General features: G+C 38.4%; 2 protein-coding genes across 3 annotated transcripts; one reads left to right on the top strand and one right to left on the bottom strand.

Moving 5' to 3' along the window:
- Positions 1–1762: 1762 nt before the first annotated feature.
- On the bottom strand, positions 1763–22570 carry LOC124256171 (COMM domain-containing protein 9-like). 2 transcript variants are annotated; one of them, XM_046690129.1, is made up of 6 exons: positions 22421–22570; positions 7325–7462; positions 5924–6008; positions 3942–4031; positions 2718–2821; positions 1763–2062 (listed from the first exon to the last, which is right to left on the bottom strand). In XM_046690129.1, exons 1-6 carry the CDS (start codon positions 22457–22459, stop codon positions 1922–1924), a joined length of 597 nt encoding a protein of 198 aa, XP_046546085.1. In that variant the 5' UTR covers positions 22460–22570; the 3' UTR covers positions 1763–1921. The 2 variants fall into 2 exon arrangements, with proteins under 2 accessions (XP_046546085.1, XP_046546084.1); XM_046690128.1 differs by lacking the exon at positions 22421–22570 and adding an exon at positions 10824–10940.
- Positions 22571–22760: 190 nt separating this feature from the next.
- On the top strand, positions 22761–24383 carry LOC124256172 (neurofilament light polypeptide-like). The gene is made up of 4 exons (XM_046690130.1): positions 22761–22918; positions 23539–23629; positions 23797–23923; positions 24120–24383. Exons 1-4 carry the CDS (start codon positions 22905–22907, stop codon positions 24248–24250), a joined length of 363 nt encoding a protein of 120 aa, XP_046546086.1. The 5' UTR covers positions 22761–22904; the 3' UTR covers positions 24251–24383.
- Positions 24384–27894: the final 3511 nt, after the last annotated feature.

Here is a 27894-nt window from a genome sequence, read left to right on the forward strand (position 1 = left end):
TGTGCTCCCAAATAGAACGATCAACCCTACTTGTTCTTGTGAACATCCAAGAGAATAATCCTTTTTTCATGTGTCTAAAATATAAGAAGTTGATTATGTTAGTAGGATAGGATATAAACTTGGTTCTTTAGTAATGCTAATGAAAGCTATTAATTTGAAAATCTTGATATCTGGCCACATATTAATTTCGAAATAAAAATTTTGATCCTCAGGAATGATTAACAGAAAATCTGCTTGAATATTTTCCAGTGGAAATTCTGTAAATTGCAGGTCAGAATTTTGTTCCATTATATGTAAAATTTGTAAGTGTGTGATAAAGGGAGATAGAAATACAAATGGAGCACTGGGCTGAATTTGACACTTTGAGCAGGTCAAAGGGGAGTAACTCTGCATGCCTTCACAATTAGCTGGTGCAGTTAGTAAAATGAAGATAGAAACCGTTCTAATCATAGTTTGTTCATTGTTTGTTAGGAATGATGGTGCTACAATCAACCATGATCTCCCTGCCTCAGTGTATAATGCTACATGTTTACCTGGTCCAGATTTGATCATTAACATGCTGACATCTGTACTACAAACAGATTGACATGTCTCACCTGGCTGCCAGCGAACCCTGATGCGGAACCTGCCGCCACCCAGAGTGTGAAATAGCCACTGGTCCGCTAGCCCGTGGCTTGTGAACATCCAGTTGGGCCAGTAAATCTGCACAGCCACTGGCCCGACTGACTAGAGTTTTTTTCATGGGGGTCATTTTGTAAATATAGCACTCTCTCCGACTTGTTAAGTTATAATACATTTAAATCATGCAAGATTATGGCCTGACAAAAGTGTTCATCATATTAGCAGCTTAATGATGAACCCATATCTACATTCAAATTTCGAGCCAGTGAATTATTTTGTGGGCTAGTAACTCTGCTTTTAACTGTTTTATGTTCTGTAACTGGTGAGGTGAGGTGAAATTGGGTTTAACGTCCTGCTTGAGAATATTTCGCTCATATGACAACGTGCATGCGTGTGTATATGTAGGTGCGGCTGCTTGTACTAGCCTAGACTGAAGCTGGTTTTATAGTGCTAGCTCACTGAGATACCATGCCACAGTGAAGCATGGATACCTCACTCAGACACATTATACAGACTCCGAGCCAACCAGTCCTTGTTGTACCCATTAATGCCGAGCGCCAGGCAGGGACCAACAAGTACCATATTTTAACGTCTTTTGGTATGACGCAGCCGGGGATCGAACCCGCGACCTTCCGCTCTCTGGGCGGACGCTCTAACCACTACACCACGGGGGCGGTCTGTTCTGTAACTACTTCTTTGACAGAACTGTGAAATGTATTAAAGAAGTCTTTCCACAAACACTGGACAATTTGTGTGAAGGGATTCTTATCACTGTCTTGCTACAAACATTAGTATTGGGTTACAAAGACGACACATTGAGTCTTCCTTGGGTCCCTTTTCACCCTTCGATCAGGAAAGAAAATGTTTGTGACTAAAAAGTTGATTGGTGTTAAGACTCGAAGCTTTACTTCCCCATGGGGATCAAACTGGTCCTGATTTGGGCTCCTCTCATTTGCCTTGCATATTGCCAAGTGGTGCTCTCTCACTCATGCTGAGTTATGTCCCTTGGTCATACTACGCAATAACAGCATTTAACCTGACCAACACACTTGCATCCCAGATTGTGATCTAGCTCAATTGTTGCACTCTCTTGCGATGTCTCTGTCTGCATCATAGAGACATATATAAAAAAGACAACATATATGTTCATGACGTATTTATATACTTTACAAATATACAATACATGGTAGAAATAAACATATAAATATGGTACATTCTTAGAAATGGAAGTATTTGTGAACTTTGGTCAGAAAATGAAGCCACATATTCTCCAACATTGAGCTGCTAATGTCTGCCAGACTCATCTGCTTGCTACTGACGACAGCTGGTCTCGTATCTTCGATAGTCCATCCAACATGGTGTCTAGTGTCTCCTTTGACAGTTCTACATTAACACTGGACACATCTGGCACAATCCCCACATCTGTAGCTGTAGCTTGAACCTGACGGCAGAAGTTGAGTGAGTGAGTGCCGCTCTGAACAGTATTTAAGTTACATCATGGCTTGTATGTGTGACTTGGGAGGAAAGCCTTCAGTTGGATATATTGTTTGTTAAAACACAAAAGCAAACAAAAGAAATTCTCAAAAACGAATTTGCTTGGATCTGATGGAAGAAGGTGCAGCAGAGTTATGACAAATGGAATGAATGTGTTACATCCCGCTCTGAACAATATGGAGTTCAGCCTGCAGTTATCGAATGTTCATAGTAGCAATATTACCACTACAACTAGCCTATGTTAAAGTATGGGAGTTACGTCCCCCTCAGCTCTAAGATAGCTTTGTGCAGTGGGGCCCTGGGCTCCGTTTCACAAACCTCTCGTAAGCCTAAGATCTCATAACTTTTCTCATAGCATTCGTACCTCCAAATACTGTAACAACATAGGAGGTACGAATGCTATGAGAAAAGTTACGAGATCTTAGGCTTACAAGAGCTTTGTGAAATGGGGCCCTGGTCTGCATGTTACTATGTCTGGACCAGATCATCCAGTGATCGATATTGTGAGCTATGATCCCTAAAACAGGGGTACAATGACAAGTAATCCCTGAACCTTACCACCTGATCCATCCAATGAAATTATGTTCTTAGAAACAACTTACTTGCATGTTTAATATACATGTTGGCACCGACATCCTGGCCACAGTATCAGACGATGTCTTGACGTCTACTCGCCAGTCAAAGTCCACCATTTTGGGAAGAGAAACTGAAAAGAGAATACAACATTCTACAGGTTGTAACAAGTTGGCCAAGCCTGTTCTACAAATAGGAATCTGAATTTTAAAAAATACAACTTCTTTAAGCATGATGTCATGGCAATCAAGCATAATGTCATAGCATTCAAGTATGATGTCATAGCATTCGAGTGTCATGTCATTCAGGTGTGATGTCATAGCATTCAAGCATGATGTCACTGTATTCAAGTGTGATGTCACAGCATTCAAGCATGATGTCACGGCATTCAAGTGTGTGATGTCACTGTATTCAAGTGTGATGTCATAGCATTCAAGCATGATGTCACTGTACTGAGGTGTGATGTCACAGCATTCAAGCATGTCACGGCATTCAAGCATAATGTCACAGCATTCAAGCATAATGTCACAGCATTCAAGCATGATGTCACTGTATTCAAGTGTGATGTCACAGCATTCAAGCATGATGTCATAGCATTCAAGCGTGATGTCAAAGCATTCAAGCGTGATGTCACTGTATTCAAAGGTGATGTCACAGCATTCAAGAATGATGTCACTGTATTCAAGTGTGATGTTATGGCTGTCTAACAGCTGTGAGTGTCCATGTGCAGATAGACACCTACAGATAATTGCAAATAATGTTTATATTTACAATATCAATGCGCCAAGACTGTTAGTTCCTAATGATACTTCAAGGCCTCAAATACTCACTAACTCAAATGTGAAACCATAGATGGTTATCTTCTAACTGGTTGACACATGTCATCATATCCCAATTTCATAGTTTGACGCTCATGATGTTGATCACTGGATTGTCAGGTCAAGACTAGATTATTTAACGACAGTCGCCATATAGCTGGAATATTGCTGAGTGCGGCGTAAAGCAAGAAACAACTATGTAAATTCCATGTAATTTTCGGGAGCGGGTTTTAACAAGTTGAATAACTTGTGCCCAATCCCTTTCAATTCTAAATAAAATGTGTTCAAACAAAACAAGAAACAACCATCTAACTGGACATCAGTCAGAACAGTTACCAAGGATTGCCAGCTACTAACCACGTCTCATCATGGTATGGCGGAAATATTGTTGACGTGACATTAAATATTAACTCACTCACTCAGTCACTCACTCACCAAGTCCTCCAGCTGCCTGAGTCTTCCATCCCGCCATATGGTCAATAAAGATCTTTGTCAGCAGGTCACGCAGGTTCTTGTGGAAATTGTCTGGAAGTAAACACCAAAGTGAGATAAATAGTTTAGTTTTATGCCGCTTTTAGCAATATTCCAGCAATATCACGGTAGGGGACACAAGAATTGGGCTTCACAAATTGAACCCATGTGGGCAATCGAACCCGGGTCTTAGGCATGACGAGGGAACGCTTTGACCACTAGGCTACCCCACCGCCCCATAAATAGTTTAGACAAACCTGTATTCAGTAAGCAGTTGATAAAGCAAGGGGAGATAATTCAGCGTGTAAACTGGGCTTGTTGGCGAGATGGGATGCAGCACTGTACAGTATCTCAATGACTGAGTGTTGTCATCTCATTTTGGGAGGAAAACACAAAAAACATACAAATGATGCAGGGCTTACATTTCCTACTTCAGTGCAGCTCATGACCCTGTATACAGTGATAGGATCAAATGAGTAATTGATATTAACAGTAATGTACTGTCAGAATATGACGATATGCAATCCAGCATAGGCATCCACAGATTAAAGGAATCCATTTGAACCTGGAATCCCACAGCAGAATGACATGCAAACAGGTGAACTGTTTAAGTTTCTACATTACAATAATGTCCATTGATAACTATGTTAGTGAGGCTACACCTTGAATTTCCCTCCGAACACAAATATGTTAAATGTTTTAAAAACTATCGACATCAAACTATATGTAGACATTATTCAATTATAATTAAAACTTGTTTAAAAAATGTCCCAAACAATTCACAACACGCTGAATGATCTTGAAATTTAAAAGTGTACATTTTGAAAAATTCTGACCTACAATTGAATCAAGGCACAAAAATTAAAGAAGAAAGGAAGAAAGAAAAATAAACCCATCTGGCCTAACAGTGAGATGTTTTATCAATACTAATTAAAACAAGAAAAAATTGTGTCCAGGGACACGGATGCCCCCGCTGCTGTAGGAAGAGTTCACACATTCAGGGTCCCACTGAAGTACTTGAAAACACTAAAAACAATGTGTTGAGGGGTTAGATAACACAACCTATTATCATATAAAGATCAATAATTGAACAAAATTCACGAACAAGTTCAATAAACATCTATGCAACTATGAGATGCACACTTTTCGAGTCCCAATGAAACACACGTATAAGCTTAATCAATTCTGTTGAGCAGTTTTTGGTGAGAAGTGGATAGACCTAATGCATTATTTTACTATCATCAGAGAGAAATTCAACAAAATTTATCTAAGTCCAAATGTCTCCTAAACATACAAAAAAAATATAAAATACAAAAACAAAATATGAGATGCACATCTTTAGAGTCTCTATAAAAGACATGTAAGCTAAATGAGTTTTGTGCAGTGGTTTTTGAGGAGAATGGATAAAGAGTACCCCTGTTGTATGGAACGAACAGGCTGAATAGAGCAAATTTCAACTAAGTTCAAACATCTGTAAAAGTGACAAAATTAAGAAATTGCATAAAAAATTATGAAATACACACCTTTAGAGTCCCTACGAAAGACATGTAGAAGTTTATTCAATTCTGTTGAGTAGTTTTTGTGGAGAAGTGGATAGACTTCATCCCCTGTTACACTATCATCATAGAGAAATTCAGCAAAATGTACCTAAGTTCAAATGTCTCTAAACTTACAAAAACAACCAATAAAATACAAAAACAAAGATGAGATGTACACCATTAGAGTCCCAAGAAAGCCCATGTATAAGTTCATTGAATTCCACAGAGCGTTTTTTGTGGAGAAGTGGATAGAGTACATTCCTTGTTTTGTACGTACAAACGGACGGACGGACACGGAGGGTAACCCTATATGCCCCAAGCCATATATGGTGGGGGCATAAAAACTGCCCATACTGTGCTCCCGTGTCCCATCTAGTTGTGTAGAGAAGCTTTGGTGAGAGACTGTACCTGGAAAGATGGTGATGATTGTCTTGGGGTCGGAGGAACCGAGGAAAATGGCTGAGGAGATCACATGCCCCAGGCTTACGAGGAGCTGGAACACAAGACCGTTGAATATCAGCTGTCTTAAACTTTAGAGGTGTCAAGACATGCCAAGTAAGTACATGTCTCCAGTAAGCTCTGCTAGTGCTATGAAGTGGGTGAGCAAGTTTAGTTTACGCCGCACTCAGCAATATTCCAGCTATATAGCAGCTCTCTGTAAATAATTGAATCTGGACCAGACAATCCAGTGATCAACAGCATTAGCATCGATTTACGCAATTGGGATACGATGACATGTTTCAACCAAGTCAGCCAGCCTGACCACCCGATTCCGTTAGTCGCCTCTTACGACAAGCATGGGTTACTGAAGACCAATTCTAACCCGGATCTTCATGGGTTAGTGCTATGAAGTCACTAAAATGGACTCATATACTCATAACTGTCTGGTATCCCCTTATCTATCACAGTACTGGTGTCACTTGGACATCACTTGGAGAAGTTAAAAATGAATACACTGGGGGGTTCTATTTCTGGTAACAGAATTAGAAACACTATAAAAGATCAAATGTCCAAAATATTCGAGTGAGCTTCAGAACCACTTCATTGATGACTGAAGAAATAATAACAGCTCTTCAATACGTCATTGATTGGAATGTTGTCATCATCATGATCAGGCTCATTTATGCCAGAATAACAAAAACAATAAAAACTTCCTATATAGCATAAGGCATCAGTATATGGTAGACTGATATCTGTAAAAATTTGATAAAAAAATAGTGAACAAGTTTTTAGTTATGCTCAGACATAAAGCCTGAAATGACAAGTTCGACAGAAGCACCTGTCCTCTTTTGTCTATGGCAATAATTAGAAAACAGGTAACAATTTTGTCTTCCAAAATCACCAACAGGGCCTTGTTCTGAAATCAAATCTCACCACTCCGGCAATTTTCTTTCTCTCTGAGTTCTGCTTATTAAATAAAGCTGAAAACCACAACTCACTGTTAAAACTAGCCATGTAATATCCTACTGGTCTGAAACTGTCTTAACTATTCCAGAAATCACAGAGATGTATCAGTTGGTGATGATACTGTTTGTTGTTTAATGCAGCATTTATCAATATTTAGCAGTATGATGGCAGCTTGTCAGTAACAGATTGGTCTAGAGTGAGTGAGTTTAGGTTTATGCCACCTTTAGCAATATTCCAGCAAATATCACGGTGAGCACACCAGCGAATATCTTAACCACTAGGCCCGCCCGCCGCCTGCCGCCCTATTTTGTCTAGACAATCTAGAGATTGATATTATGAACAATGATGACTTGCAACCATCAGTCACCTGATCCACCTGAATATCAGGAACATGATACTCACAGATCGACTGCTGTTCTTATCCACTCCTAACTTCTCCGCAGTGCTGTTGACCACATTGTCGGGCACATTGCGTGGCGATTTATGGCGAAGAAGGAATGCCTCTTCACAAATCTTCACAACCTGATCCTTGGCAGAGGCCTGCAAACAACCAGCAGTGTTTTAAAGAATGTAGCCTAATGTCTTTGAAAATATATTTCTGATAGAACTGAATAACTCCATAGAAACTGAAAGGAGCCCCAGTGAGACACAAGATTCAGCCTGAACCTGAGGAAATATAGACTTGTTTTCTCATCAAAGTCATCATCTTGTCTGACGGAAGCAAAAGAACCTCTGCTGTTAGACTTATATATAGTCTCTGAAATGAACATATTTTACAGAAAAAAACAGTTTCTAAATCATATTCATAAAATATAATTAAAGGAACCCGGAGTCTTTCTTCATTTTCAGAAACTTTGGTAATCTTGCCACATACTCCACACTTTCATCGGTTGCATTGGGTACCCGGGGTATGTCTGTATGACAGACTACCCTGCTGTTCACAGGCCTTTTGTGCTCAAAGCAGTGGCAGATATCTCAAATGACATAGTTCTTAGGCATTGTATTACCCATTGGTTAGAGTAACACTTAATCTCTGAATAAAATAAATTTTTCCTGGTCCTGACTCATTATATTTGCTTCCCTCTCCCTTAACCTGAGATACAGTGGAAACATTTTGCATGGCTCCATATAAAGGCCATATCAGTGTTTGTACGGATAATAAATATGCATGATACGGTAGGAAATAATTTAGAAAACGTAGCAGATACGCACTACAGCAATGGTGTACGGTCTTAGAATCATTTACAGACGTATTTATCTAAAACATATCAATCTGATTTCAACTCAAGAGTGTCCCACCTTAGAATTTAGGTGATAGTGACACATAGGGTGTTCCCTTGTCATGTTTTGGGAATCCCTGGTGCTAAATGAATCAGCGAATCATGTTGGTTAAATTTGATTGGTCAAAATAGGGCATGCGCATGTGGACATGATGGCACAGAAACAAATTAAAAGTTTCTTTCAGAAACAAGACTGTGCTTCTACGACTTGTAAACAGTCAAGGAATTAAATACCTGTACAAATAATGAACGAACTGCTTACTAGTGTCACTTGTTTGTTTTGTCATAGTCACACAGGCGTTCAAACTTACAAACTACAATGGAAAAGAATTGGCGAACATCATACAAATGGCTCGAAATCGCCGTAACTGAAACAGGTGATCGCAAACTGTTTTGTTCACAGTGTAAAAACGCGAAGAAACACAATGTTATGGCTACTACTGAATTGTGTGATGTACAAATTTCAGCCACTAAGAAGCATAACTATAGCATGATCATGATGATGGGTGGAGATGTTATTCACATTTGTTGAATTTGGATTCCAGGACTGAGATGAATAGTTTATGGAATTAAAGTTGTAGCATAAACCTACTACAAATGGCATTTAATTTTAAACATTTCAGTCTTTCAATTTCAGTTAGAAATGACCTTCTGACCACTGTAACATTTTGAATAAACAGTTTTGTAACAAAGTATTGTTTTATTGTTTATTGACCTGTTTACACAAGTGAAGCAATGTTGTGGTGCTCATATGAAACGAAACTCAGGGCTCGAGATAATTTTTCAGCATCAGGAGTATGCACGCTTTATTTGTAACACAAGATTGCTGATACTCCATTAAATTCAATACTCTAAATGTACTCTTATGTTTTTCAGTACTGCTACATTGAAAAATAAGAAGTACGTACTCCTGATGTTGAAAAATTATCTGAAGCCCTGCCTTGTGTAGACTAAAGTACTGTCGGAAATAGAAAAAAACTGTATTTTCTCATTTATCTCCACAATTTATGTAGTTGATATGTGAAAGTGTGAAATATCTGTTAATCTAAGTTCGGCCTAACTACAGTCTCAGTGGTAGAGAGATAGGAAACGGAGAAAGGGACTTTACTGAGGGGAAATTAGTGCAGAAATGAGCAATGCGGTTATTTTCTAAGTCCAAAAAGACTTATTTGGAACAGACCATGGCTTTATGCAAATTAGTGTGCGACGATATTGTATTACAAAGGACACTTTTTAAATGCCCAATTTGAAATTAGACGTAGATTCATTATTAACGATAGCTGACGTAAAAAATAATAACTTTTATGCCGAAACTATTAAGGATGTAGCTACCATGCAGTCTCACTGTCACTATAAAAAGAACCAGATAGGAGGGGTTGTCTCAAAAGCAAAACATGGGGTTGGGCTTGGGGATAGAGATATCAGCTAAGATAAAATAATCCTTTAGGGCAACTTCGGGTGATCATGCCACCTATATACTACGATGCGTTTCTATGGTTTTCGGGTATCATACTCCTTTACATATCTCAACATAAACTATATGAAAGAAAGACACGTTAGATGTTAATCAATAGATGAGACATTGTCAACACACATGAAAAAGCTTAAAATATCTTTGAGATGACCCCTTGTGCCTATAGCCAGCACGTGCATTTCATGCCAGGTGAGTCAACAGTCCGTCGTCATACCTGGCTGAGCAACCTAATTGCCATCTATAGTCTGACCTATTGTTTTCAACAGCTATTCATTTTTTTTCTAAGTTTTGCCCGATTTTACGAGTAAACATGCTTTTCTGGATATCGTATTACGCATCCCACTGAACGCCCAGTTAGGCCGAAGTGGGTTATTTCGACATATGCTATTTGCAATTGTGTAAATTTTAGGGATACAGAGTAAAAGCCTAAAAACAGTTTTTTTCTATTTCCGACAGTACAATAATACTTAATCCCTGAATGTAAATAATTTGGATTGTAACAAATAAACTGAATAGGAGCCCCAGTGAATTGGGAGATTCAGGACATGAGGAAATCTAGACTTGCTTCATGTAATTGGGCTTTAGCACTGCAGAGAAGGCTAGGCAGAGGGGAAAATAATGTGGTTCAGGGAGTGAGAGACAGACTATCTTGGGTTGCAATACATTTTTGCCTCTGTGTCCTTTCTCTACCTCTGCATATCATGTAAAACCCTGAAGGTTATGATATAGTCACAAATGCTTCAACAAAAAAGTACGTGAATCTGTACCTCAGTGAGCAGGGGCGGATACAGCTTTTTGAGAAAGGGGGGGTGCACACTATTGAGAAAAGGAGGGGTGCACACTTCATTTTCACCCGAGTTTCAATGGTCACTTAAACTTTCAGCACAAAAGGGGGGATGCACACCTGCACACCCCTTTGGATCCGCCTATGGTGAGAAAGTATAATCCAAAATATAACATGATACATTTGACCACTTTCTAAAAGGCACTCTGTATTCACGGATAATTCATTGTCAGTGTATAAAAGCAGTTGTTATCCATGAATTGTATCCACATGAATATGGGTGCTGTTTTAGCATATACATGTGACTGTATACTTTTTTATGCTGGACAGAACGAGTTTGCTAGTAAACTGATCAGTGCTTACCAAGTACACAGTCTGCATGCAGGTACAAGTATCACTGGAAAATACTTTGTCTGGTAGACAGTGTTCTTTAGCTCTTCCCATCAAACAGAATCCCTTTAAAACAACCAGCCTTCACCATGACATCTCTACCCTCATCAAAGCAGACTTAATCACATCTGAAATGACTTGTTGCGCAACCTGGTATAAAGATGCCTTCAGATGTTTTGTGTTAGGTATTCCTAGAGCCCTCACCTCCCCTTCCTCATTAAATCTGTTTACCCACACCTATTGACATAGATGATGGCCCCCACTCAAGTGTCACAGAGCATCAACAGTTGCACCAGGTTACGTCACACAGGTTAGACCTCCCCCCTGGGCTGGGTCACGCTCTGGCGGACATCTTTACTATGACAGGAAGGGACTTGAATGGGACATAGGGCAATAAACACAGGAGGATTCTGGCCTTTGTCCTACAGGCTTATAGGAATGTAGACAGGGGAAAAGATGTCACGGGTGAGGAGGTTTTTCTTGGGTGGGGGGAGGGGATTTAAGGGTTGTGGTTTGGGGTATTACATGGCAGAGATGGGGAGGAGGAGTGACTTCAGGGTTAGATATGGGTGCAAGATATCACAGGGGGGGGGGGAGAGGGAATTTCTGGGTTAAGGACTGGGGTATTACATGCTGGAGATTGGGAGGAGAGGTGGTTCCAGGGTTAGAGACTGGTACGACATATCACAAAGGGGAGGAGGTTCTAGAAGAGGGGGAGGGGGACAGGGGTGGTGGACAGGGGTATTAGCAGACAGGGTTTGGGAGGTGAGGCGATTTGAGGGTTAGATTTGGGTAGGAAAATCACGGATGGGGGCAGGTTTCAGGGTAGACACAGGTTAAGTTACAACAGGTGGGAGGTAGATTTATGAGATATTGCGTAAGACTGGAGAGAGGATTTCAGGATTGGAGAGACAAAGGCAAATACATTTCAGGGAGGTGGTAGGAGAAAAGGGTACTGAGAAGAGAGTGGCAGCTTTCAGACAAAGGCAAATAACTCACAGTTGGGCACTTTCATGTGCACTTTGGGGTTGTAAACAGAATACAGAAAGAAAACATAGGTGGAGGGGAAAGTTTTAGGGGTGCTGTTGCACCGTCGGTTGGAATCTTTGAGTCAGTGTCGTATCTGCACGACTTCTGCAAAGAGTTTGAGTATGTTATGATCTTGAAACTCAATATAGAGTGGCCCTATATATATCATATCTCATGCATAAATTTGTGTATTTTATTGTGGGCTTATTATTTGGCAAATTTCTAAATTCAAAATTCATACAAATTTAATTATGCAACCTTAACGCCCCTTCAGGTTCCCATATCCTTCGGCTAAATCACACCTCTTTCGATCAAACACTAAATGACCTGTGTGAAAGACGCATTATGTCGGAAAGTGGACGCTAAATCTCCAATTCATCACCACCTTTGGGGTGGCCATTAATAAACTGTCAGTCTATCTATCTGAGCAAAATAATGTTTACAATGAGAATCTTTTTAGGTAGTGCTGTGTGTGATTTTTCGTATATCTTGTCCGTGTATCAACCATCCTATACTACTGCAGTGATAACACTTTTGAGATAAAAGGTACATGCATCCCTTATTACCAAGTCAGGATGATCTACCAATGAAAAAAGAATATGTGAAAGTCATGTGACTCTCACAAATACTGAATGACTCCTGGGTTTAGATTAGCTCTGTAAGCTCCTGGCAAACAGTTACTCATTAAGAATGTTAAGCCACGCCTTGGCAAAATACCAGCCTCATTTAAATCCCAACTGATGACAACGGCTTCACACTGTCTTTATCCTGAACACACAAACACTGTACGGTAATGAACATCTCATGATACGTCTGACATCAGACTTCATTGGACATTGATTTTACATCCACTTGTTTCTTTCCAAAATTACAAAATAGGTCGAAGGAATAACATTTTAGTGATGAATTTTTAATCAGCTTTGTAAGCTCCACTGACATATTGACCGATATTAATCCAATGTTTTGACCCAAAAAACCAATATATCCATTGTATTCCTTCATCACTAGGTTGATACAAGCATGTTTAAACTAATATGACAAAAATACTGAACAAAATGTTAAGTTTATTTGGGGAGTGGTGAATGTACTTTGATTTACAACTTATCAACAAAATCAACAGAATCTTGGATAATGAAAATTCCTCATCAACTTGTTGCTCACAGTGACTGTAATGTATCTGGTGGGCAGATTTTGTTGAATTTGTTGTCTGCCAGTCACTGCAGTCCACAGGGTAGGACGTTCAACACAAGACTGACTGTTCAGAGGTACAGATAAGCTGCGTATCTGCATAAATTACGTAAATATTTCTATGAAAACTCAATTCCTAAAAAAGTCTATTGTGTACAAGCATGCTTGTATTTGTGTAAATACTCGATAAATTTGATCTTACATGCGTACACACAAAAATGTCAAATTTTAGCTTGCGTACTACTACTAGTGGATAGATAAAATAACTGAGGTATATTGAGAGGTTCTATTTCAGCACATGAACTTGGCAAGTTACAGTCTTATTGTTTCTCTTATTACAGATCAAATATGAACAACAAACATACAAACACGTCAACCAACATTTTAAACTTTATCATATGTTTACAAGTAATGGAAAATGGCAAAATACCTAATTGAGTTTTGAGTGAGGTGGGTACAATATATTTGGTTAAAATCAGGATACCCAATTGAGATGAACAAAAGCGAGGACATAATTCAATGACCCAAAAAGTTATCTGTAGCTCTGCTGTTGGATCTAGCAACAAACAAATCATGATATGCTCAAACCAGCTCAATCTATACAGTTGTGCTTTCTTACATCCCCTCTTACGTACCCTAATCGTTCAAACGGTTGCTTGTTATGCTTAAGGTCCAGGTTCCATTCCCTACTTGAGTACACTTTATATACTCCTTCTTCGGGGTTTTACGTGACGTGCATTTGTGCGTCCAGATGGATGTGTCCAGAAGGATGCACAATATTATTCCCTGTACCCAAACACATCTAGGATTTTGCTAAGTATTTGGTTGTTTCTTTCAGAGCAGTTACATGCATCATTTCATTCATCAATGATTCATTCCAGGCTCTAGTGCCTGCAAGGACCCTTAAAACTAATAACTGGGGGTCCCTGGGGTCCCTGGGGCCCCCATGTTTGTGAATCAAAGTAAAACCTTGCTCTTCTTGTTATCATGTACTGTGATATTGTTGGAATACTGCTGGAAACAGTGTAAAACTCAAAACAACACACACCAACCCACCACTTCTATCCTGTATCTACGTCTTACCAATAAAAAGGAATAGACAGTGCTTCAATGAAAAGTCAATTCCATAAAACATGTCTCTGAATGCAGTTTTGCTGTACTTGAATACAACCCCCTTGATAAGACAACCAACATGCCTTGAAACAAAGTTATTCACGAGGATATATATAAAGTAACTTAATAAAGGAACCCTAGTGTATATGGAACCCTCTCTTGCATTTCAGAGCCGAAAAGGTAAAGAGTTCAGGCTGCGAGAGAGGTAGAGATAAGGGAGCGCATTTCTCCAAACTCAACTGGAGGCAACAACCCTAGACTTCCAGATGCCCAAAGCAATGATTAATGCAAATAAATAACATAAATAATAAGAACACATTGTCTTAAAGACTTCACCCTTTTTGATGGACACTCAGCTTTTACAGACCTGCCTACTGTAGGGGCAGAATTACTATACATCCAATGAGATTAAATTCAGCACAGACTTAGAGCAAGTCTAGCGACAGCACCAGGCAACAGTTGTTCTATATCAAAATACAAATGAGACAGAAATAACACTTCCTTCTTATCTCCTAAGCAACACTTCCTCACCCAGCTAGTATAGGAATAATTTAGTATTAGGCTAATCTAGAGTAGCTGTAACAGGTCCACAGTGATACATTGAGAAGTATTCGGGGTTAGGCATACACAGACCTTTAAAGCTGTATGCCAGTCCCTTAAGAAAGAGTGAGTGAGTGAGTGAGTGAGTGAGTGAGTGAGTGAGTGAGTGAGTGAGTGAGTGAGTGAGTGAGTGAGTGAGTGAGTGAGTGAGTGAGTGAGTGAGTGAGTGAGTGAGTGAGTGAGTGAGTGAGTGAGTGAGTGAGTGAGTGAGTGAGTGAGTGAGTGAGTGAGTGAGTGAGGAGTGAGTGAGTGAGTGAGTGAGTGAGTGAGTGAGTGAGTGAGTGAGTGAGTGAGTGAGTGAGTGAGTGAGTGAGTGAGTGAGTGAGTGAGTGAGTGAGTGAGTGAGTGAGTGAGTGAGTGAGTGTTTAGTTGTATGCCGCTTTTTCGCAATATTCCAGCAATATCACGACTGGGGACACCAGAAATAGCCCTTAATATTTTCCCACACATACTGCAAAACTATCTTAACTCTACATAGCACAGTTCATTTCCACCCGTTTTCACAAGCATTCCAATGGTCATTTAACAAACTTTTGCACTCCTCTCTGGATCTGCCTATGCTTATGCTATATTTAAAAAGGGTTTTAATCTCAGAGCACATGGCAGGCCATTTTGGGACCTTATTGCAGTTAAATTGCTTTCTTCTAAAAATCAAAAGTAATTCCGCCTTTGAATTTTGTAGCTAAGTAAACATCATTTGGTTTACATTTATCCTGAAAGGTCTATTCCATATTTCACAAGCAGCTTGAGTGTCAGGTTCGTCAGTCGTGACATATTTAAGGCATATTTTATGTCAATCCTCCAGCCTTTTGGTCTGACCTGATCACAATCTCTAAATCACAATACTTTGCAACACAAGCAGGGCTAAGTTAATGGGTGAGTATGGTTTTATACAGCTTTTAGCAATATTCCAGCAATATCACGGCGGGGTACACCAAAAATGGACTTGACACATCGTACCCATGTTTGGCGTGACAAGCGAACACTTTAACCACTAGGCTACCCCACCGCCCCAGCTGAGCTTGGTAATAACTGCCCATTATAAATCATGTGTGATCTTCAGAGCAGGCCATATACCTTATCCTCCCAAATTCTAAAACATAAGTGTAAAATAATTGATCACAATTTTCATGCAAGATTCCTTGGTAGGCTTTTGAAAGTAACCTCTTCTGAAAATAATTACTTGATCCAACCAACACTCTTTATGAATTTACTATATGGCTGAAAAATGCCGGTGTAATGTTAAATTTGAACTCACTCACTCAAATTTAGACAAGTTCTCACAGATGCTGATAACTGGCATCAAGTCTACATAAAATATTAATGAAAGCTCCAGTCTAGAACATGATAGTTCTGAAAATAGGTCCTCTATCAACAAAGAGATCTGAGCGCTAAAACAATTGTAGCTCCTATATTTTAACAACCTATAACATTTATCATGCTACAATAGCTTTCTGTTACATGGCCCAGCGGAGTAAATTAAGGTACTTTTCAAAAGATCACATTTAGTCTCAGAAATACAGTTTTCATATTTAAAAATATATATTCACAGAAACAAAAAATAACACTGAAATGGACCCCAACAGAAAGCCTATTTCAGGATCTAGAGGCTATCAATACACGCAAAATCATTCTAGATTTGTTTCCCTTTTTCAGTCATTCTCTAGTTTTTCAAAATTTACTTGAATTATGTTGATAAGAAGGCAAATAAATCTATAATGGTAATACTTACCAACAATTACCTTTTAGATAACATATCATTCAAATTAAGAGAGTTTTTTTATGAATATAACAACAATTTTAGTCTAACGATGTTTTCTGCATGCCTGAGGCTGTTGGTTATGAGTCCTTCCCAAATCCCTGCTTATGCCATGTAGTGACACATTGGAGCTGTAAAATCCTAATAGCTTTCATGTTTTGATAACAGATGTATATACAGGGTCCGAAAGTACCATCCAGGTTCCAAATAAATGTCTTCCTCTTGTACAGTAATAATAAAAATATCAATGCAAAGTATTGTAGACCCACATGTGTAACAGACACTTTTATGACACCGATTACATAACACTTCTTTACAGCCAGTTCAATTGATGTTGCTGGCTCATCTTGATGGAGGCCTCAAGAACACAACCTTCCTAGTCACGATCACAAAGGAAATTGCTGCAACTTTGTACTTCTATTAAACCATACAATCATTTAAGTGCAGATCCTCAGGCAAGTTCAAATGAGGCTTACACAGTATTTTATTGTCAATTTCTTGTTAAAAAATACTGTGCAACAGAGTTATGACCTTGATAAATGTTCGAGTGGTTGTCCACAAATAGTCATTGTATGTCTTTATGAATTATGAATTTCTTATGCTAGTGGACTTATGCTGATTTTGTACCATGGTTTCCATAACTTAGAGGACTCAAGGGACGGGTACTCCTTTCTTTTGAACAACTTTAAACTAAGAAATTATACTTTCTTAAACAGCACCACTGGAACAGAATTATGCCTAACATGTAACACCTGCCAAATTCTGTGTGGCCATGGCAGGATTTTGCTGCATTTGTCATGGTCTCAAAACAAAAACATGGAGATTTTTCAATATTCCCAGAGAAATTTGCTGTGAACTCTTTGTAAAGTGAGTGAGTTTAGTTTTACGTTGCTTTTAGCAATATTCCAGCAATATCACGGCATGGGACACCAGAAATGGGCTTCACACATTGTACCCATGTGGGGAATAGACCGATCCAGTCCCGGACGATAAGCCCCGCCCACTTCGTTTTTGACGTTAGGGGGGACAACTACTGACTAATCACAATGGCGTCACCGCCGGCGAAACGTACGTGATTGCGAATGTTGTTGATGAATTCTGTTTGTTGTACTTTGGTATCCGTCGTTCGTGAATGATATTTAAAAAGGAAAGTTATACGTATTTTATTTTCAATATATTTTAGTTGACAGGTTGTATAATTGGCGAGTGAAAATGTAGTTAGATCTACATGCCCGATGAAAAATCGTCTCAGCCAGCTGCTGAGATTGGGAAGCGTATTTTCTACCAAATAATCTATCCGGCAATTCCGCGTCGTTGTAAGTTATTAGCAGGGGAAAGGTAACTGAATTATGTTGTTTGCTGCTTTTTCTAAAAATTTCCCATCGTAATATTATAAAAACGTGAACACAACCACATGTGCAAGTTGCAGATCGTTTCGGTATCTATAAAAGATTGTCAAAACTGCGCCGTGCCACCTTTATTTATTTATCCTTTGTTGAAATTAGTTAAATTAGAAGTTTGTGAAAACATGGGTTTCTACCTTTCAAGGAACAACGCAGGAAAACAGTATCCGTCTACTACTTAGGTCCACCTTGTTTGTCTGTATATATTATCTGGAAAACGTTACTGGACCTGTTAACACAGTATGTTTCCATGGATGTATCTGGACATACCCAGAAGCAAATATTCAGCAGCTAATCTGCAGCTATTCTAAGTAAAATTTCTCTCTTCAAAATCTGTACACCATCTTAAAATGACACTGAATATAAGGAAATCCATTTTTTTAATAATCCTTCCCAATTTATTTTTCTATGTGTACTTTGTTGTGGAATCCTAATCTACAAACCTCCACTATAATGGACTTCATGAACTGCCAGCATTTATCTACAGGTATGTCACACCACCATAAACACAAAGAATCCAAGATACAGTCTGCACATCTTCCATAAATAGGAAACGTGTGATGCAAAATCTTTGAACAGAGGATCCACAGTTATCCGAACAGTTAACTAGCATTGAAATAGAATGTTACACAACATACAAATATACTGCTTTTTCTTCAGATATATTTAACTGCTAACTACTAATGTAAATAAGAGGCAAAGAATATATTCAAAGTTTAAAGCTTTTTGTCAATAAAATTACATCTTGACATTATTGCTTCTTAAACAATGATAATCTTATTAGATCTGAGACCATATCCCTTAGGGACATAACACTAATTCTGATCTATTTCCTTTTCTGAGATACTTACTAGTGTCATCAAAATTATATTAAAGTTGCTTAAAAATTTGGTAAAAGTCAAAACAAAAGTTTAGGAAAACATACATGAAAATGTCCTGAAGCTTTCACCTCCTGCAATTAAACCAGTGTGCAATTTAATATGAATTTAAGCTTATTTTTCCAAATAAGCATCAACAAACCTTGAACAATTTGTCCAAAACCAACATCTTAATAAACACTATTTTGGCTCAGTCTTCAAATATTGGTAACCTCCTCAAAAGCTGATGATTTCTAAAAAGTATTACATGAAATTGGGGTTGAATATTATATGTTTCAATATCCATTCCAGTTACATGAACAGTCAACTTAGAATTCTGTAAGTTATTTGGTTCCAAGACTGAATAATGCCTGGGTGTGACCACAATGTAGCCTTTGTTTTTTTCTTCAAATTCTCTGGATGTTGAAATAACTTTATTATGAGTGATGATACTAGTGTTCACTCTCTGAATAATCTTATTAGTAAACATATTATTTAAAGACCAAATATATCTTAAAACAAACAAGCTAACTTAGTATCAAGTGATTGTTCAGCCATGATATGTAATATAGTGTTTGTTTGCCTAGTTCTGCCTTAATTTCACATGAATCTGATATGTGAGTCAATTAAGTAATTATTTATAATTGATTGGATTATTACCTATTTTATTACCTTTTCCTCAAGCTTCCTGAAGGAGGCAAGATTCTTAAAGCATACTTTGCTATCATTTCCAGTGAATTATAATTAAAATGACAGAATTATGTTATTACTTCTAAAATGTACCAATGTAACCCACTCACCCCACCCTACATGTAAAAGAATTATGCTGTGACAAAAAATCAAAACAAATAATGTTCTCATAGTTAGAAAATAAACTTATATTTCACTTTCGTCCGATATTCCAGAAAGTCATATTCTTCTAACATAGTCTTCGCCTCCGATCCACATGGAGTAAGCTAAATCAATTCAAGGTCCCATCTCTTTATAGAAATTCTGAAATATTTAAGACATGGTTTTATAGACACTCATTTGAATTAATTTTGATGTTTTGATATTGCCTGATAGGCAACTGCTGACACTGACAATATTTCCGTTTGGATAAAAGAAATATTACTCCTCGAATATTTTGCACTATCAACAGATACTGTACTGTTCATAGGCCTTCAGATTGTGCTTTTGAAACTTTAAAACATCCTAAAATGTGTGACAAATTTAAGAATATCTAATCGCTAATGCAACCATATCCACCACATTGTTCTTTAATGTAACAAGTTTTTCTATTTCGGCCGACCCTAACCAAATCAGCTCGCTGTCAGATTTGTTTACATTGTGTCACGGCTTTCGCGCTGTCTCATTTCAGGTTTATGGTGTACCAACTCAATGCCTAGTAGTGACTAAAAGCGTGAAGCAAAAACAATTTTGTAGTTACAAGAATTGCCCGTGTTTATAACACTTGCAAAATCCTAAACTACTATTTGTTGTCATCTATTGGTAATGCTTTTGCACATGTGCTTAAAGTGTGTAAGTCGTGTAAATTCTCACCTTCGAGCAGACGTAGGTTTCGTGAACGACGGTGCCGACATTTAACTGCTCGTTAGGCCTATCGCATTCCTTGATCCGCCTCAATTTTTTTTGTCTTGATCGTAATGGTTTTGGTAAAGGTACACATCAAATCACAGCAATATGTAATAGATATAGCGAGTGTAAATGGCATAATTCATAGCACATCGCTTCGGAGGCATCGTTTGACCCCGGAAATAAGTCTGACAAATCCACACAGCGCGCCCGGCCTGCTGATTGGCCAAAATTGACGCATGCGCCAGTTTTGATTGACAGACTGGATCGGTCTATTGAACCCGGGTCTTCGGCTTGACGAGCGAATGCTTTAACCTCTAGGCTACCCCAACGCCCTCTTTGTAAAGAAAGCTATGTTTAAGATCGTACCATTTTCGATAGTTTGTGTCCAGTATCGACCACTGAGTCAGAAATACATACCTATTACCTTTACATCATAACCTCTATGAAAAAGTACAATATGCTTTTGGCATCAATGGAAATAACTGAAGATAGACACCTGGCTATGTATATTTTCTTATACAAATTGCTTTAGAAATGTTCAGGTTGATTAAATATGTACATGATATGATGACTGACCACCTATATGAACATGAATAAAGATCTTTTCTAACTTCACTACCTGGTATAGATCATTTAATATGCCATTAACAAAACATAAAGAAAGTAGAAAAAGGACAGCTATGCTTTTACAATTGGATGGGCAAGATAATGAGAAAGTTGTTTCATTCACAAGCAGAAAGTACCTATGATGAGATGCAAGTAAACCTTTGTTTTATACACATATACAACAAGAATCAGTTTTCTCATTAACATAAGAAATATATACAGTAATATCTGCAAACATTACAGTTTATCAACCTGATAATCTGAGATCCTTTTCAGAGTAATAATAGTAACTTTTCTTATATTCTGATTTAATAAGACAATGTGAGGCCCAGTGACTAATTCATCATTACTCAGTTATAGCACTAAATGTGATTGTGAGCTTCATGGGCAAGAAAAGACTAAAGCGACACAAATATTAACAGCTCCTGAGTGAGCAACAATTGTGTAATTCGAATGACTATCAACTCCTCAGTCTTTACAAAGATAAGAACTGTCAAAAACTTTGAATTTGAAAGATATTACAATCTTTTACCAATAAATCCCAGACAGTCAGCCAACCTTTCATCTTCTTTAATCTGATACTCTTCGTGCTGGGATTGAATTCAGGGTCTTTCACTATTCCAGTAATCAGACACAGTTTCACAAAGGTGTAAATGGATTTCATGGAGTCATGGCCACCAAATGTCAGCCTATCACATTCCCAGATAGCATTCAGACGTTGGCAATGGTTTTGCCAACATTGGGTCAACGTCCGAATGCTATCTGGGTTCCTATTACGGATGAACATAAAACATATGTCTCTGGAATTGGTGCTGTCAATATGTACAGGAACATTCTTTTCCTGCAATCCATGGTGATTTTTTTGTTTTAGGTTCATACTTTTGGTTTTGTTTCGTTACGAAGGTGAATGTTTCATGTCTGATTTCTACTTTTGGTTATTTTTGTATGAACCTGAGCACCCAGCAGACGACATCACCAGAACTTATGATCATGTTACTGCTTCATGGAAGCCTGAAGAAAATATTGCTGTTTGAAGCACATTTCCTTGGTAACATGTACCATTGAACCATGACTACATTATCTATGCACTGATTTCAGAACTGAAATCACATTATAAACCGCATTCCCATATAGATGTGTGTGGAGCCATTCCAAAGCTTGATATAGCCAGTCTCTGTACCTACTACGTAATGTTCATCAATTATGCATGTATCATTATTTTCTAATACAATGTTAGATGCAACAAACCTACATGTTGTCAGTATGTAGACATATCCGAAGGTGCAGTTTCACATATCATCTGAAGTTTGAACAGACACACCCCCCTTGCCATGCATATTGTTTTTGTTCTCATGGCGAATTGTCAGAGCAATCTGAGAGACTAGTGTGAGAAAAAGGTTAGCATCGTTGATAACAGTCTACCAAAAAGCGATATACCTTTAGTAGTAACTCTAAGTCCCCAAACTGATCAGTCATTTTCAACAGGCTTGTTGTTGTATCACCACATTGCAGTCACACTTGATATTTCCGGTCACATGGGTTTATTTACGGCGAAACGGGATGTCACTTCGCGGAACAACTTCTATCCAATGGAAGCTTTCTTGTAGATTTTCTGCATACATTAGCGTAAACATTCACGGAGTTTCCCGAGAGTAACCGAAAAGGCATTTCCCGCCATCTTTGTTCCAACATTCATTAGAATGCACGCATGCTCAGTAGTTCACAGTGGGCGTGACCAAGATAGGATTAAATGCGTTGTCCAATGAGAAGAGAGAAGTCGGTCACGTGACGCATAAATTATACGTAAGAGGCGGGAATCTCAACGGCAGTCGTCTGCAGTGAGCATTGTTTGAGGAAGGCGGCAGTCAGAGTTCTCCCACGTTCGTTGAGATTTTCTAGAGTTCATACCCTAAACCCCATCATGCCTGGAACAAAGTAAGTCAGCATAGGTTTTCTTTTGATTTAGTTGTAAAATCATGTACGTTTTTAAGTAAAAATCTCATTGTATTTCTGTATTTCTTTCGACAAGGAAGTGTTTACGCACAACGTTTCTACAGACCACGCTGAACCAGCATGGTCGTCTTTGTTCATTGATGTTAGCATCTTCTCACAGAAAGTGTGTCTTCACATATCTAAATAACTAGAACGTTATTAGTATAAGCATCGTGTATGGGGTGTACTTTGTGCACTGTAAAAATACATGAACACATAAAGTGTGTTTGTACAGCACGACATGAGTAAATTAATGAAAAGAGGTCAAGGCGTGAGAAGCTAAAGCAAGCAGAGAAAGCTATAGTGAGGATCTTAAACCTACATCCTGTTCAGTGTGTTTGATCAGCTTTCGCTGTTAAAGGTTTATCTTTGTAGCAAGACGGAAAACTCAGTGCGCCATAGGGTGAAGTAGGAAAAGATGTAACTCATGCTAATATTTCCGTGTTTAGGCCTAAGTGATTAATATCGTCTGCTGTGGGGAAAGTAGGTCAGCTGGTTATGTTAGCTGTTACTAGATAGATTTCTTAGGTTTTCATTCAGAAATGTCTCTTCTTCATCACTAGGTCAGAAGTTGAGGTTGACACCACCCAAACCGAGACAGAAACCGTCGAGGTTAAGAAAACAGTCGAGGATGTGAAGGCACAGAAAGACGCCGTGAGTATGAAATCCGTTTTGTAAACAAAGGGCCATTTCACGTTTAGTATTACGAAGTGTTATTTGATCATGTTCTTGCAGTAAGCAGTACTTGTTTAACAGTTTGGAGAGCTAGGAATCGGGAATTTATAGCAATGTTTGCTAACAAAGGTTATCGTGTGTTACAGGCCAACGAGGCCACAGAGGCTAAGGAAGAGACCGAGGAGAAGGAAGAGACTGAGAAGGAAGCCGAGAAAGAGGAGGAGAACACAAATCAAAATGCCAGTGAACAGAGCGAAGAGGTAGAATCTTCAGGTGCGTAAATCACTTTGAATTTTCAGTATTGGTAATTTCAAGCATTGTTCTATTTACAATGTTGTGGTCGTCATGGATAAATATTTAACTGTCTTCTATACAACTTTTAGCTTCCAGATAATATTAATTTGAAGTGATTGTCTGTGCATTATCAACAACGTAGTACATGTTTTATATTACGAATTCCCCATTTCAGAGGCCTCAACAGAAACCACAGCAGAAAAGAGGAGTTCAGAGGAGAATGGCGAAGAGGAGAGTCCGACCAAGAAAGTTAAAAAGGATACATCAGAGGAAAAAGAAGAATCACAGGAAAAGGAATCTGCCTAAGTTCGTGTTTCTGGAGAGTGAATATGTGTCTCTCATTGACTGTTTTGTGACTGTAAACATGAGATCAAGTTGTAAAATTCTTCATGTTTCATTTTTAGTTCATGTTCATGTAATAAATCATTATTTAAATTCATCCAAATTTCCAGTTTTACTTTATTACGATTATACCCTACCCTACCGTTTAACCAATGAGCAAAGGTTATGGCACCCTTCAGAGTTTTCAGCTCTGTAATACACTGGGAATCTGCAACAGTTTCAGGGATTGCACGTTTCTGCCTCCAAAACCTTGGATGTGTGAAAGCAAATTTGATGAGTACCATGTGTCCATCAAATCAAAGACCACACCAATGCTCTTGGAATGTTAGCTCACTGTTCCAAAGATTGGCATCCCATAAATTTCCTTGTAAACTTGCCATGTTTTCATCTCAGACTGCTTGTCAATTTAAAACGTCTACTTAAAATCAAGATTAAGCATTTTCCATGAGTCAAGTAAAATGTAATATTTTATTGGGTTTTTAAAAATTCGAAAGTTAACTCAAAATTGTCAGTAGGTGAGCTTACGAAATAACTTGGAACATTGAACTAAGACCAATCATTGATACTAATGCTTTGATGCTGTCGCAGGTGTCTTGGTGATGTCTTGCTTCTTGGATAGTATGTCAACCGCAGCATGTCCATGTATCTTCCCAACATCGGATTGGAAATATGCGTTCATATTAAGCTTACAATCGGATTCAGACTCCATTGCTGTCAGTTGCGCATTCATTCACTAGCCTCAACAGTGCTGATAAGTGAATGACCAAATGCGGTTAGTTCGCGGCCTATTGATGCCTTAAAGGCAAGGAGGAAAGTACGTATTTGCATAATACTCTAATCCATATTTGAAAAATACTTACTGTACACAACACAGCACACCTGCCATCTTTTCTCAAACGTAGTCAGCCTATCAATTTGTGACGTCACGTTTCCCCCGTCTTGAAATATATGAGTTGGTCGCCTATGTCCAGGTAAGAAAACACAATTTGTATGTCAAAGACGAGTTTGGACGTGCACAATTCCCATGTCAGCAAGTGACAAATGTTCGTAGATTATTCATCACGGGTTGTTGGTGTTACGGTGATATATATAAGGTGACGGTGACAATGTAGTTCAGTTTCTTAACATTAAGACCAGGTAAACTTCCTCACAAACGCGGTAGCCTACAGCGTTGGCTGGTCACACCTAGGACCCGGATTCGATTCCTAAAAGGGATATAATGTGTGAAAAACAAGCCTGAAGCGGGGTAAAACAATACTCACTTCTAACAGGCCTTAAATCTTTGCAGGAATATTTACTGAAAGCAGCGTTAAACGAGCGCTCTCACTCGCTGTGAAAGTGATGTAATGTATTTGCAGAAACATGAACACATGTTCCAGGTGTTAAATTTTCAAAAAATGATATCGCCTATGTGGGGGCCCACTGTTAAAATGTCATCTTTAATGAATGCGTCGATTGCTCGTATAAAACCACAAACTGAATCGTGTCTTTGAATCGTGAGTGTCTGCTCAGCTTCCCACATTCGAATTCGTATAAATTCTTAAACTTAATGTGCGTTGATTTTTTCTTTCTTATGGCAACCTGCGCTCCATTCGGCCCAACATCCCTTCCAGGTATTCGCGATACTATTAAAGGTTTATCTGACGTTTGTGTTAATTATCAACAACTGGCTTGTGTTCAAGGATTGAGTATACATTTGGGAGCGATGCTAAATCAAACATTTACATCACCCCGTGTCTGGTAGCACAATGCCCGAGTCAATCTTACTATCTGTAATATTATGATGTTAACTAGAAGGTGTATAAATACCATTCAGACTTATTTACATCATGCACTCAATGTTCGTTCTCGCTCCACACACATTCATCAACATAACTTTTGAGACGGTCCCTGAAGCGTCTCGTCTGACATTTCCACACGTTCATTTCCAGAAACTGGATCATTGGGTGAAAGGTATATTTGAAGAGGGTTTTCCCGCTTTTTAGATGTTCGTGAAATATACTCGAGCAGGGCGAAGCTCGTTTGGCCATTATCTGCGACCACATCCTACTGATAAGGCGAATAAAACAAGTTAGGGGGTAAATCGATTAATATTATTTTTTTCTTTCGCATGGTTATCGTCAGATGGTGTATACAATTGCCTGCCGCTCTCAGAAATATACATATCAATTATTTCAACAACAAAACTCAGATAAACAATAATAACAGTATATGTACTGAAAGTGAAAACACACCGCAGCCTTACATCGTCTTATCGCAATATATGGCTGAAATATTGACATCTTAACGTTGAATATTAATGTTCCACGGTGGGATTTGAGTGAACGTCTCATCTACAAATGAGAGTTATCTGCCCCTTAGGTAGTATTTCTTTTTCACTGCTCGTCAAGATGTTGGCAGCCACAAGCCCCGTTCTATTGGATAATTCTCGTAAGGCAGAACTTTGTACTTTATTTTACCTTAAAATAATATTAGAACAGAATTCTCATCCCTGCCTATGAACAAAAGTGTTCTGTTATTAATGGAAAATCGACTAATCAGAGAATAGTTATAGTTGGTAGGTTGACTTTTTTATTTAACGCCGCACTCAGCAATATTCCAGCTATATGGCGGCTGTCTGTGAATAAGCGAGTCTTGACCGGACAGTCCAGTGATCAGCGTTATGAGCATCGATCTTCGCAATATACTATACGATGACTTGTGTCAACCAAGTCAGCGAGCCTGACCACCCTAATTGAAAATATACCATAATTATAGCAAACAGGCGACTGGAAAATATACCATTGTAATGAGAATGGTTTAGCAGGTGAATAATGCTACTGAATTTTATTTGTAAATTATATACACTATACATTATAACACTTTAAGTTGAGGCCAAAGTTTATCATATATTAAGTAGATCTGCTAAATCTCTCAAATCAATTGAAGAAGTGCATGCTGAAAACGTTTCTTTGAAATTTTCACGGATAGGCATCCCAGTGATATGAATTTAAATTCTTATAACCAGCACACGTCTACCACGTGACTGAAATGGCACCGCATGTATTTCCACAATAAATTTCATTATGTCAGTGTTATGTTGACATTGAAGCAAAATACAAGTTTAGTTGATGGAAAATACTAATAAGAGATCAATGTAGACCATAAACGAATTTGCACCTGCCAACTATTGTCTGTCTGAAATAACCAATCCCATGTTTACTCCCGTCCGATACACTATTCTCCACAGTACAACATAGGTATATCTGTATTCGCAATGATGTACTCTTCACTAAACTTCACGAGTTTTGTACTCTTTTATTCTTCAAAGTCAGTTTTGCCGTTTCTATGGAAACTATAATTATAAACTCAGGGACAAAAGAAAGTTTACCAAGTTCGTTTTTTACGAAATTGAAAATTTGAGGGACTGCTGTAAAATTGGATTATTGCTTGGTAAGGGTGTTAGCATCAACACCGAAACGTCGCATATACGGCAATAAAGAAGTTATATACATTTATACATAGAACTAAGAAAAACCTAGCACACTTTCAGTGTCTGAGCCGCAATTCGCATGGTCTTCTATAAGATTTGGGGGCGGTGGGGTAGCGTAGTGGTTAAAGCGTTCGTT

Source organism: Haliotis rubra, unplaced genomic scaffold (assembly GCF_003918875.1).
Source record: "Haliotis rubra isolate DU_JTF1 unplaced genomic scaffold, ASM391887v1 Scf62, whole genome shotgun sequence".
NCBI classification, from domain to species: domain Eukaryota; kingdom Metazoa; phylum Mollusca; class Gastropoda; order Lepetellida; family Haliotidae; genus Haliotis; species Haliotis rubra.

Coding starts and splice junctions, on each gene's coding strand:
- LOC124256171 (XM_046690128.1), bottom strand. CDS start 10,904: ATGGGAAGAGCTAAAGAACACTGTCTACCAGACAAAGTATTTTCCAGT. Junction 6,009..7,324: donor ATAAGAACAGCAGTCGATCT/GTGAGTATCATG, acceptor CTTGTGTTCCAG/CTCCTCGTAAGCCTGGGGCA. Junction 2,063..2,717: donor CATGTATATTAAACATGCAA/GTAAGTTGTTTC, acceptor TTCTGCCGTCAG/GTTCAAGCTACAGCTACAGA.
- LOC124256172 (XM_046690130.1), top strand. Junction 23,630..23,796: donor TGAAGGCACAGAAAGACGCC/GTGAGTATGAAA, acceptor CGTGTGTTACAG/GCCAACGAGGCCACAGAGGC. Junction 23,924..24,119: donor CGAAGAGGTAGAATCTTCAG/GTGCGTAAATCA, acceptor TCCCCATTTCAG/AGGCCTCAACAGAAACCACA.